Source organism: Loxodonta africana, chromosome 9 (genome assembly GCF_030014295.1).
Source record: "Loxodonta africana isolate mLoxAfr1 chromosome 9, mLoxAfr1.hap2, whole genome shotgun sequence".
NCBI lineage: Eukaryota > Metazoa > Chordata > Mammalia > Proboscidea > Elephantidae > Loxodonta > Loxodonta africana.
This window is the reverse complement of record NC_087350.1, coordinates 81,884,121-81,896,719: the sequence shown is the minus strand read 5'-3', so window position 1 is coordinate 81,896,719 and position 12,599 is coordinate 81,884,121. Positions and strand designations below refer to the sequence as shown.

Here is a 12,599-nt window from a genome sequence, read left to right as displayed (position 1 = left end):
AGGTCACAGCTGCTTCACGAGATGGGAGAAGGAGCAAGGAGCTGCTATTTATGACTAGTTGAGACTGTTGAACTGGAAACCAGGAGGCTGGGACTGGGGCCTGGCCTCTGAGCTATGCAGCCTCAACTCAGTGGCCTCCTAGCTGCCTCCCTCCACACCGTGGGCTGACTCCCAGCCCCGCTTGCCTTCCAGGCCAGCAGGACAGAGGACTTAGAGGCGGTTGTTCTGGCTCCCTGGATAAAGGAAATCTGCCTGTGGTACCTTGCCGGGCTCCTGAAGTGCAGGGCAATTCGCTTGTCAGAACCTGACTCTTAGTCCTGGAGGACTTTGTGGGCTGAGGGATACAGAACCACAGATTCTTAGATGGCAAGGTTTCCCCAGTCACCTAGCCCAAACTCCATTGCAAATTATCGATGGCAAACATTTACCAGAAACTGGTTTAAGTACTTTATATACATTAACTTGCTTAATCCTCATAAAACCCTGTGAGGTGAGTACTATGATTAGCCACTTTACAGATGGGGAAATTAAGGCAGAGAAGTTACGTAACTTGTGCGCAGTCACAGAGCTGGTGATCATGTGGTTCCAGGATCCATGCTCTTAATTGCTGTGCTATCCTGTCTCTAAAAGAGGAGGGATTCTGCATCCCACTTTGAAGAGTGGCGTGTGGGGTCTTAAACGCTAGCAAGCAGCCATCTAAGATGCATCAATTAGTCTCAACCCACCTGGATCAAAGGAGAATGAAGAACACCAAGGACACAAGGTAATTACGAGCCCAAGAGACAGAAAGGGCCACATGAACCAGAGACTGCGTCATCCTGAGACCAGAACTAGATGGTGCCCAGCTACAACCAATGACTGCCCTGACAGGGAACACAACAGAGAACCCTTGAGGGAGCAGGAGAGCAGTGGGATGCAGAACCCAAATTGTCATAAAAAGACCAGACTTAATGATCTGACTGAGACTGGAAGGACCCTGGTGGTCATGGCCCCCAGACCTTCTGTTGGCCCAGGACGGGAACCATTCCCGAAGCCAACTCTTCAGGCATGGATTGGACTGGACAATGAGTTGGAGAGGGATGCTGGTGAGGAGTGAGTTTCTTGGATCGGGTGAACACTTGAGACTGTGTTGGCATCTCCTGCCTGGAGGGGAGATGAGAGGGTGGAGGGGGTTAGAAGCTGGTGAAATGGACATGAAAAGAGAGAGTGGAGGGAGAGCAGGCTGTCTTATTAGGGGGAGAGTAATTGGGAGTACGTAGCAAGGTGCACATAAGTTTTTATGTGAGAGACTGACTTGATTTGTAAACTTTCACTTAAAGCACAATAAAAATTATATTAAAAAAAAAAAAAAAAGAGGAGGGAACTGTCACCCAGAGAGGCTGGTCCCTCAGCCAGGCGGCAGGGCTCGTGGGGCCCAGACATTTTATCTCTAGACACGGGGCTCTTCTCCCGACGACACCCAGCCTGACAGTACCTCAGCCTCTGCCTCTCCTCCCTGCTGGCCTCCCCAGAGTTAACAGCCGCTTGGCTCAGTCCTTGGCCAGCAGCTCCAGCCCAAACAGGCTGCACCCACATTCCCTGGCTGCTGTCCAGCCTGCAGGAGCTGAGACAACAACGATCAGTGACTGAACCAAACTGAGGAGGGAGGCTGCTGAAAGGGAGGAAGCAGCAAGGAGCTACCGAGCAGAGACGGAATGTCCAGCATCCAGATGCTAGGCCTCCTGGGGAGCCCAACCCTTGTGGGCTTGATTGTGGGCACTGCTGTGGCTGTTCTGCTATTGCTGCTGCTGCTGGCCACCTGTCTGTACCATGGTCAGCAGGATCGAGATGTGGAGAGGAACCGTCCAGCTGCAGGAGGAAACCGAGTCTTGTGGGCTGGGCCTTGGCTCTTCCGGGGCCGGGGCTGGGGCCACAGGGGACGCCTTCACCATCCCCATCATCCTGGCCATGTGTCTCCTATGCTCCATGCTGGCCTCCACCACCACCACCACCACCACCTGCACCACCCTCCCCACCACCTCCACCACCACCACCACCCTCATCGAGGCCGCCGCTGATGCCTGTGGGTAGCTGTCGCCACCTGCCCTGCTGTCACCAGGACAAGTAGACCCAGACCTTTCAGTTTAGAAGAACGTCTCTCTGTGGTGAATGCCGGGTACTGTGAGCTGAGTCCTGCTCAGGCTTCATTCTTATACTGTGTCCCAGTGTACTATGGAGGCAGAGGACTGAGGAAGCCAGGGTAGTGCTGTGGACACTGGAGGATTACGGAGTGGGGGAGGGGAGCAGGAGTGGTCCTTTGGGATGGACGCTCTGTGACTGTAACTCCCAGTGGGCACCAGAAGTAACAAGGGTGCCACGGCAGAACCCGTTTAGTGCACCAGTGTATATGGACACTCGTGGACTGAAAGTGCTCTCTTCAAAGTGCTTGGGTAGCTTCAGGCCTCTGGCCAGTAGGGGTAGCTGGGAGGGTCCCTAGGAATGTCTTTTCTGTTTGAAGAAGGCAGTACACAGCCAATTCATTGGTGCCTTAATACAAGAAAATAAAAATCACGAAGAAGCTTTTGTGAAGAGGCTCTTGATTGCTACACAAGTGGGCGGGAACTCAGGAGCCACCAGGCCTGTGTCTGCTCTACCCTGGGCCTCTCTCTCTGATGGGAAGGGAGGGCCCGGGGACTGGCTGCCAAGTGGGGAGAACTGGGTGGGCACTGCAGGGCTCTGTGGACAAGGCCCAACAAAGCCTAGTGAGCAGATGCCCAGCCTGAGCTCTGAGTGGATTCAGGGTTCGCCTGTAGCCCTGCACAGGGCTGGCTCTCTGCAACGTAGCAGGGCTCTGGCCGTCTGGGCCATCTAGGGGATTGGAGAGAAGAGGGAGGAGGCCACTTAGGCTGACTGCCCATGGTTCTACCCACCTGTTCTTTCCAGCCCAACTGCAAGGCTGACTGAGCCCTGGGACCTGCCCTGCCCCAAGGAAAAAAAAAAAAACCAAGGGCTGCCTTGAATTCAGTGTTTCCTTGGTAACTGGGTCAGGGTTTCTTCTCTAGGCCTTGCATCTCTAGCCAGCAGCTGCTGACGCCAGTGTGAGGCAGTGGGGATGGTAGTGAGGTGGGGGTGAGGGGGGGGAGTTCTTTCAACTGGAGGGTGTGGTGTTGGGGTAGCTCCCTGTGTAACTTGCTGAGTGATCTTGCAGACTACTTGCCTCCTCTGGGTCTCAGTTTCCTTCCCTAAAATGGGATTGATAACAGACTCCTTCTTGCCAAAGCCCAGAGACGTGCTACCAAATGCTCCACGAATGGCTGGTGGGATTCCACAGTGTGGAAGGAAGTCTTGTTCTGAGGCCTTCAGTCTGGGGCCCAGAAAGGCTGTGGGGAGGGGGAACAAGCCTGCAAATCAGTGGCCTGGTGACTCACTGGAACAGAACGTCCTGTTTCCTTTCCATTTCCCAGCGGATTCTCTGTGAGGGCTGGGGAGGAGTGAAGGGGACAGGGAGGCAAAGTCACATTTATGGCCACACTGGATTTCTGGTTGGGAAAATGGACCATAGGTCGCCACACATTGTTGATTTTACCTCTGCAGTGTCCTCCAAATCTGCCTCCTCTTCTCCATTCCTGTGTTCAGCCCCAGCTCAGGCCTCATCCCCTAGCCTGGATTCCTGTCAAAGCCTCCTCTGGGCCTCCTCACCTGGCCCTGCTCTTTTCTGAAGCATCTTTACACTGAAGCCTGAAGGATGTGCTCCAAACCCTCACTGCCCTTTTGGGATAAAGTTTATGCCCCTTGATCTGCCATTCAAGGCCCCTATCTGGTTTCTGCCTGCCTCATTGGACTACCCCATTGTGCTTTTTGTCTTACCCACACTGTACCAGTCATTGGCCCTAGAAAACACCCTGCAGCTTTCCCTCTCTGGGCCTTTGCCTAAGAAGAATCCATTGTTCCCTCCTATGAGTTCCTGACCTATTATTGTTATTTTTTCGGTATTTCTGTTGAAGCACTGACCACACCCTATCTCCTTCCCCAGAGATTGATGGCAGAGTGTAAGGGGTCCTGCCCTCATAGATCTGAGAACTTGCAGAGGGTTCCCGTCCCCCTAGGGCAGGACCAGCACACACGACAGTACTTGAGAAGGGGGTCAGGAAAGATTCTCAGAGCCTCATGCTCCCTGGAAAAGGAAATGTGATGGGAATAATCACTGCCAGAAGTTATAGAGTTTGAGAGACATCAATTACAGCACTGCAAGGATCAGGAAATAGGGCCTTTGACTCCCAGGGTCTCACTGAGGGTGCTTGTGTTCCCACCTCAGGCCCCAGCGTCCAGGAGTTCTGAAAAGTGGGAAACATTTAACCAGTGGAGGGGTGTAGTCAGCAGGCCTGGACCTCCCCTCCTTCAGTCTCTGCAGAGCCCTATCTCAGCCCCTGCATTTGCTAACAGTGGCTTGGAGGCTCTGGAAGAACTTTCATCCTCTTTGTTTTAGAATTTCTGCCATCTTCTCCTCCCTTGTTAATATAATAACTGAAGTGTATGTGATGAAGCCGTTTCCCTGACCAGTTGATGATGATGGGTGCTAGGAGGAGACACATGATATCTAAGTGACAGATATCTTTGGGAGCCCTATTCCACTGGGACTCATGGGCAGGTTCTGTATATAATAGCATGACGAAAGTCATAGGAAGAAGAGAAAATACAAAAAAAAAACAAACCCTTAAGGGCAAACACCTCTAAATTTCAGGAAAAGTCCATAGTTGTTTTGCTTTTCTCAACTCTTCTGATAATGCTGCTGCCACTGATCACAGAAAGTGGGTTGTTTTGGGGATGGTTGGCAGAGGGGAGTATACTGAGCTGGGAGGAGATTATGCACCACAGAGGCGGTATGTAAACTTTATTTGCCTGTATCAGTATTTGCTCTTTTTGCCCTGAGCTTGAAATTTCATGTTGATTATTTCCACATTACAGATTGTCATTGTGAAGTCCATGGAGACCCCTAAGATTCTTCAAACCAGACTATGCTTGTCCTTACTAAATAACCCAGGCTCATCTCATGCTATATGGCCTCCATTCAAATACTCGATGGCACTGGCTGTACCAGAATACCTATTATAAGGATATCAAATCTATTTGTAATCAGTCCAGTCCAGTGCAATTCTATTCAGTTCAGCTGTACATACAGTTAGTTCTTCCTCTGACCTTAAGCACTGGAGCTAGGTCAGATGTCACAATTTAAAGGAGGTACATTCCTCCACACTGCCAAGTCTGCCCAAGCTTCAGACTCCAGCCACAAGCCTGGGGGTTCCCATGACACCCTCACTTTTGACCTGCTGGCTCCCACTACTCTCTCGGATTTGATAATTCACTGGAATGACTCACAGAACTTAGGAAAGTGCTATATTTATGATTATAGTTTTGTTTTCAAATAAAGGCTAGAAATCAAGGCCAGCATGAAAGACAGACACATAGGGCAAGGTCTGGGTGGGTCCCCAATGTGAAGCTTCCCTGTCTCAAAAAGGGTGTGTCATTCTCCCAAGAATAAATGTCTTTTACCAACCAGGAAGCTAATGGAGGTTCAATGTCCAGAGCTTTTATTGGAAGTCCTTTACGTAACTCAAACTCCAGCGCCTCTCCCCTGAGGTCGATTGGTATTATGAGGTTGCTATCACAAGGTTGATATCAAGAGGTTGATATAATGGTTGATGATAATGGTGGTGGATCTTTCTGGCACTGTCAGTCGCACCCAACATGAATCATAAACTTTCAAGTGTAGTCTGAAGTCCTCATGTAAGACATTTGAATTGCTGGGGAAATTCCAAGATTTTAGAGGTTATCTCTCAGGAACCAAGGACAAAGACCAAAGTCTTTAGGTAAAGTTAAACTCTGTGTAGTTAGGTGCTGTCCTGTTGGTTATGACTCACAGAGACCCTGTGTACAACAAAATGAGACACTGCCTTGTCCTGTGCCATCCTCACAATCATTGCTATGTTCAAGCCTATTGTTGCAGCCACTGTGTCAATCCATCTCATTGAGGCTCTTCCTCTTTTTTGCTGACCCTCTACTTCACCAAGCATGATGTCCTTCTCCAGGGACGGTCCCTCCTGATAACATGTCCAAAGTACACAAGACAAAATCTCACCATCCTTGACTCCAGGGAGCATTCTGGCTGTACTTCTTCCAAGACAGATTTGTTCATCCTTCTGGCAGCCCACAGGTTAGTCAATATTCTTTGCCAACACCATAATTCAAATGCACCAATTCTTCTTTGGTCTTCCTTATTCATTGTCCAGTGTTTGCATGGTATGAGGCGATTGAAAACACCATGGCTTGGGTCAGGGGCACCTTAGTCCTCAAAGTGATGTCTATGCTTTTTAACACTTAACACTAAAGACATCTCTTGCAGCTGATTTGCCCAATCAATACGTCATTTGATTTCCTGACTGCTGTTTCCATAGGCGTTGATTGTGGATCTAAGTAAAACGAAATCCTTGATAACTGTAAACTCTTTAGCTCACACCTATTTTACAGGTGAATCAAAGAAGGCTAAAGGATTTCCCCCAAATATCAGGAACAGAAAAGGAAACCTACACAAGGCAAAAACTAAGAGGATGGTGTAATTATCTTTTATTCAAGTTAAAAAATGTTCAACAACTCACATCTACCACAAGTAGCCTACAACCACATATCCTCTCAAATTACAGGCTAACAAGAAGTCAAAGGAACAAAGAACCAAAACTGAAACACAGTTTCCCTGGTACCCTTTGAATTAACTATAGGCAGTCCCTGGGTTATGAACAAGATCCATTCCTGAGCCTCCAGTTTGTAGGTAAATTGGAACAGGTGCATAAGTTTTGTTATGTATTGAATTTTGTCCCCCCCAAAATGTATGTCACCTTGGCTAGGCCATGATTCCCAGTATTGTGTGACTGTCCACCATTTTGTAATCTGATATGATTTTCCTATGTGCTGTAAATCTTACCTCTATGATGTTAACGAGGAAGGATTAGATGCAGTTATATTAATGAGGCAGGACTCAATCTGCAAGATTAGATTGTATCTTCAGTCAATCTCTTTTGAGATATAAAAGAGAGAATCAGGCAGAGAGACAGGGACCTCATTATCACCAAGCAAGAAGAGCCCGGAGAGTGCGTCCTTTGGACCTGGGATCCCTGTGCTGAGAAGCTCCTAGACCAGGGGAAGATTGATGACAAGGACCTTCCTCCAGAGCTGACACAGAGAGAAAGCATTCTCCTGGAGCTGGTGCCCTGAATTCAGACTTCTAGTCTCCTGTACTGTGAGGGAATAAATTTCTCTTTGTTAAAGCCATCCACTTGTGGTATTTCTGTTATAGCAGCACTAGATAACTAAGGCATAGTTCTTATTTAGCTTTTAGTGCAAGAAAAGTTTTGAAGCCTTTTCAATGATTTAAAACTTCCACTTGCAGCAAGTGAAGGTGATTGTGATGAAGACTTTTGTTGCAAGTAGGGGTTGGTTCAATTGTTTCAAAGTGAGGCAAATTCATGTAACATTAAAGGGCAAGTACTAGTTTTCTGTAAGTCAGACATTCTTAACTCAGGGACTTACTGTAGTTGATTTTGGTAATTCAATCTGAAGCCTCAAGCACCACAGATCAGTTCATCATGTTTCCTCTCTGCTTCTGGTTGCCCCAGTTAATACAAAGGCTGGTCAGAAAAATAACCCAAGGTGTCTAGCTTCCTGTCACCACCCTCTGTGTGCTCCATGATCCTCCTCTGCCCACATGGAGGAGGATCCCAGGGTCCAGATAGTCCGATCATCTTAGAAAAAGGAAAGAGAGCTGATAGGGCATGACCTCATTTGCTCCAAACATTTGCCCTCCCATTCTGTCAGTAGGCAGTGTTTTCACACTGGCGCTAAAAGAAGTTCACGGTGGCCTTGGAGAAATTTAAAAGGATCTTGAGCCAGTCCTCTGATCTCTGGGTCTTTGCACCAGATCAATAAAACTACAGGATGAAGTGATATCTCTGAGGTCTGCTGGTACCCTGAAAGAGCACTGAGCTAAGAGTGGAGAGAGGGAAGCCCCTCCTGCACCATCTAGTGCACCGGTATCATTTCTAACTAGCAGTGGACTGCAGGCAGGTCATTTAACCTTTATGACTAACATCAACTTCATCTGCAAAATGGGGACAATAACACTTCACAGGGCTGATATTGTCTGGCTTGGTCCAGTACCTGAAATTATTGTTGCTCACTATTTCACTTCTCAGGGTATCTGTAAAGTAGGGCTAAAAGCCCAGTCTCCCTTCTGAAAGTGCTGGGGGTCTGAGGAGGTGGTAGGTATGAAAGAACAGTGAGGGCCAGGACAGAACCCCTCTGGCGATTGACTCAGTGGCCTGGGCCTGGCTCATCCCTCAAATTCCACCAAGTAGAGAATCCAGCAGGGGGCAGGGCCAGGATGACAAGGGGTGTGTGTGGGGGTGGGGTGAATGCAGTGGGGGACGCAGCTGTGCAGGTCTTGGGTCCTCATTCACAATTGGAGGAAGGGATTCAGGAAGTGCTCACAGCTGCTCAGACATCTCGGAGCCAAGTCTAAGCAGGGCCAAGGCTGCAGCACTCACGGATAAGCTGCCATGGTCTGGTCCCTGGGGCAGGAGGGGCCCATCGGAGTAGCCAGGGTAAGTCTTAACAGCACCTGAATGTGAGCAGTGGGCATAAGGAGGGCTGGTGGGTGGCTGGCACAGAAGAGGGCTTCTCCTAAGACCTCAGGGCAAAGGAGCCTATAGTGTGTCATTGGAGGGGCTTGGATACCCAGCGCCTCAGAGCACGCCCTGCCCTATCTGAACTGACTCTCTCTCCTCCATGCCCAACGGGGGCCAAATGAAACGCGCCCCTTCCGCACACAGTCCCGGTGGGAGCCCTCTTGGCACTTGTGGGGAACTAGCTATCCTCCCGTCCCCCCACCCTGCCCAGAGTGGCACTTGCCTTCCTCTGCAGCATGTCCATGGTTGGGGGCTTGGGAGGTAGTGCAGAAGGCTGATACAGGGATTGGCCCAAGGCCCCTTGAGGGGAGGAGCCCGGGCTTATGCTGAATCCACAGGCCTGGGAGTATTTTGTCTTTCTTCTGAGCGTACAATCTATCTTGAAATTCGTAGGCTTCACGAGAGGGCTGGGGTTGGCAAGGCTCCCTCTGAGCAGTCTTCTGCCTCCTCCTCCCACCTCCTCAGTGTCCGGAGAGCCTTGTGCTCATAACTTTCCGAACAGCGCTTCTTCCAGAAGCTGCCAGCTGAGTTGACCACAGCTCTTGGAAGCCTGGCCTGAGGCTTAGAAAGCATACACGAAGCAGCCTAGATCCGAGTGGGGCCACGTGGGGGCGCCCAGCAGCCTAGAGCACGCTCGACCCACCGCTTCAGACCTGCATATTCTGCGAGGACTACTGGGAAAGCAGCTTTGGAGCACAGGGACCTTCAATCACCCAGACCCCCCAAGATTCAGATGGGGAGCTAAGCCTCCGAGACGCACCCGAGGTTGCTCAAGAGGTCAGCTGCCTCGTGGAACCATGGAAACTGCGGTGATTGGGGTGGTGGCGGTGCTGTTTGTGGTCACTGTGGCCATCACCTGCATCCTCTGCTGCTTCAGCTATGACCCAAAGACCCAGGATCCTCAGGGAGGCCCTGGCCCCAGCTTCACGGTGGCTACATTTCACCAGGAGGCATCTCTCTTCACAGGGCCGGGCCGCCATACCCAGCCGGCAGCTGGTGCCCGGGAATTCTGGACCTTCATGTGAGGCCTAACCATCCCCCAGGATTCACCCTGCTGGTGGTCCAGACTCACCCACCCCTCAGGAAGCCTTCCCTGGTGTCCCACTCCTCAAGTCCTGCATCCCTCTTCTTCCCCTCCTGTATCCTGGGAACTCCTTGTTGCATCCCAGCTTGCTGCCCTCTAGCCCAAGAGGTGGGACCAGGTGGGAGTCAGCCAGTGGCATCACTGGGGGGCTGCAGGGGGTGGGTGACAGCAAAAGGACTGTCTATAAAATTTTTGTGCAATGTTTCAGCAGAAATTTATTATTTTTCATAAAAAAATCCCCGTAGTTAGCTATAAAACAAAAATATTTTTCATAAGTCCAGCTTACATGTGTCAATATACTTACAAGGTTAAAACTCTATGCTAAGTTTTTGAACCTTCTAATGCGATCTGGTCAGAGCAGTCATTACTACCCAATTACAGTCTGAACAGGCTAAAACCATGTGCTGTTGTCTTCCTGCTCCAGTGTCTTTTGTAGTTGCTGATTTGGTCAAATTTTCTGGTGTTTTACCTATAATATTGTGATAATTAGTATTTGCAAACCTACACCAAAACCTTCTTTGAGACTTAAGTAGTAAGGAGCAGTAAGAAGAAAAATAAAAAAAGTAAGAATTAAGTAGTAAGGAGAAAAATTAAAAAAAGGCTTCCACTCAGTTACTAATAATGTTGTAATTCAATGTAGAAAGATTTTACAATTTTGTTGTTAGTATTCATATAATCTAAGAAGTATTGCATTTAAGCAATTTATAGCTATGTTCATCACATATTATTCTGTGATTAAAATTGATAATCAACATCGCTAAAGATTCTGTATTGTCTGGTATGGGAGGAGGTCCATGAGGTGGGTAACACCATGAGTTACCACACTGGGTGACACCAACCCTACTGATGCCACTGGAGTCAGCTCTGATCTTGCCCTCAGGATGGGGCTTAGGATGTGTCCAAAGAGTGAGTGAGCAGACACGGTGTTGGATTGTGTGGTGGGCCAGCTCTGCTGATCTATATGGGGCACTAAAATTTCACTGGAACTCATTGTTACAGGGTTACCTCCAGGTTACCCCAGGAGGCTACACAACTGCTTCTACTTCCACTAGAAGGAGCAGCGCCCTCAAGTGGACACTTTTAGAAACCAGTTCTTATCTGCTCCCCTAATTGAGGATTTTTTGCTTTTGCATATGAAAACTGCGTGGAGCCCAACCCTGAGGCGTGCCAGCTGCGAGTCGCCTGAAATCAGCCCTGGAATTATGAAACCAAAGTGTTCCGTGTACAGCTGTTTTCTGGGAACAAGTGATTTATTTTATAAGTGAAAATGTGTACCCTTTTATGGGTCTTCCAAGAAGCTGTCTGGTTTGGAAAACCACAAAAGAAAACAGAAGAGAAATGAAGAGTCACAGAAAGCAGAAGGTGTTTTACTAACAGGAAAGACAGAAAGAAGACTTTTAAACCTATTTCGAAAGAGACTGTATCTTAACAGGTCACTTCTATTCTTAGGAAATGTGAGTGACTTACATCATTAAAGAATGATAGAAAACTCTTGAACTAAAGGACAATTTCAAATAAGTTAAAATGTTATGTTACATTCTGAGTATGTAACAAAGCTCTTGTTTTCACGTCAAAGAATTCTTTCATTTTTATTAATAGAAAATCTGTTTCTGTGCCCACAAAATAATTGCTGGGCCATGTCCAAAGAGTATGGTTTGAAGCGTGCAGTGTGCAAAATTATGAGCCACCTGTACCTGTGTGTGTTAGTCATCTAGTGCTGCCATAACAGAAATACCACAAGTGGATGACTTTAACACAGAGAAATTTATTTCCTCATAGTAAGGTAGGCTAAAAGTCCAAATTCAGGGCATCAGCTCCAGAGGAAGACATTTTCTCTCTGTCAGCCTTCTCATCAATATTCCCCCAGACTAGAAGCTTCTTCACCCAGGGACCCCGAGTCCAAAGGAAGTGCTCTGCTCCCGGCACTCCTTTTTTGGTGGTATGAGGTCCCCAACTCTCTTCTTGCTTCCCCTTCCTTTTATCTCTTGAAGATAAAAGGTGGTACAGGCCACCTCTCAGGGAAACTCCCTTTAGCTTGGGTCAAGGAGGTGACCTGAGTAAGGGTGGTGTTACAATCCCACCCTAATCCTCTCAACATAAAATTACAATCACAAAATGGAGGACAACCACACAATACTGAGAATCATGGCCTAACCAAGTTGATACACACATTTTTGGGGAGACATAATTCAATTCATGACACCGTGTGTCTCTGTCCAGCTCTCCCAGTACCTTCCTGTTGGGAGGGCAGGACTGACTCTGAGGGGTACTCTGGCCTCTGAGGGTACCCAGACAGACTGCTGTTGCCAGAGGCAGGATGCTCAGAGAGTGAGGTTTGGGTCTGGAGGGGTGCAGAAGGTGAGAAGCAGGGAGTTGGTTTGATGGAGAGAAGATGGGGTGAGGCCAGGATGGGGAGGGGAGGGGCACATCCTGGGGACAAGAGCTCCTGGAGCCATGTCTGGGTCACTCTGGAACCCCAGAGCTCCCAAGCAGAGCCTTCATAGATGTGTGTGGAAGGGAACTGGCTGCAGGGAGGCCCAGGAAGACTGAGTGAAGGCAACCGTTGCAGGTTGTGTTCTCTAAAAGTAAAGTTTGGGGTGCAAGATGTTTATTAGGGGTCAACACCTGTGAGGGAATAAGGAGGAAGCAGGATTGGGCCAAGGAAGAAGTCAAACTGTGAGGCCAACCTGATAAAGCCTGAGCCGCTTGCGGGTGTTCTGGAGGTGTCCTGCTTGTCAGCGTGGCCCACGTGGGGCTGCAGTGGCTGGGCCTCAATGTCCCTCTGCCTTTGCTCTGACTCA

The 12,599-nt window shown here is 48.9% G+C and overlaps 2 protein-coding genes across 2 annotated transcripts; both read left to right on the top strand.

Moving 5' to 3' along the window:
- The first annotated feature begins 763 nt into the window (after positions 1-763).
- On the top strand, positions 764-2,872 carry HRCT1 (histidine rich carboxyl terminus 1). Its single transcript, XM_064290895.1, has one exon. The coding sequence runs from the start codon at positions 1,695-1,697 to the stop codon at positions 2,055-2,057; it is 363 nt and encodes a 120-aa protein (XP_064146965.1). The 5' UTR covers positions 764-1,694; the 3' UTR covers positions 2,058-2,872.
- A 6,639-nt stretch (positions 2,873-9,511) lies between these two features.
- Positions 9,512-10,457, top strand: SPAAR (small regulatory polypeptide of amino acid response). Its single transcript, XM_023545327.2, has one exon. The coding sequence runs from the start codon at positions 9,512-9,514 to the stop codon at positions 9,737-9,739; it is 228 nt and encodes a 75-aa protein (XP_023401095.1). The 3' UTR covers positions 9,740-10,457.
- The last annotated feature ends 2,142 nt before the right edge of the window (positions 10,458-12,599 follow it).

Bases quoted from the DNA above. Each gene is read 5' to 3' on its own strand.
- SPAAR (XM_023545327.2), top strand. From the start codon at position 9,512: ATGGAAACTGCGGTGATTGGGGTGGTGGCGGTGCTGTTTGTGGTCACT.
- HRCT1 (XM_064290895.1), top strand. From the start codon at position 1,695: ATGTCCAGCATCCAGATGCTAGGCCTCCTGGGGAGCCCAACCCTTGTG.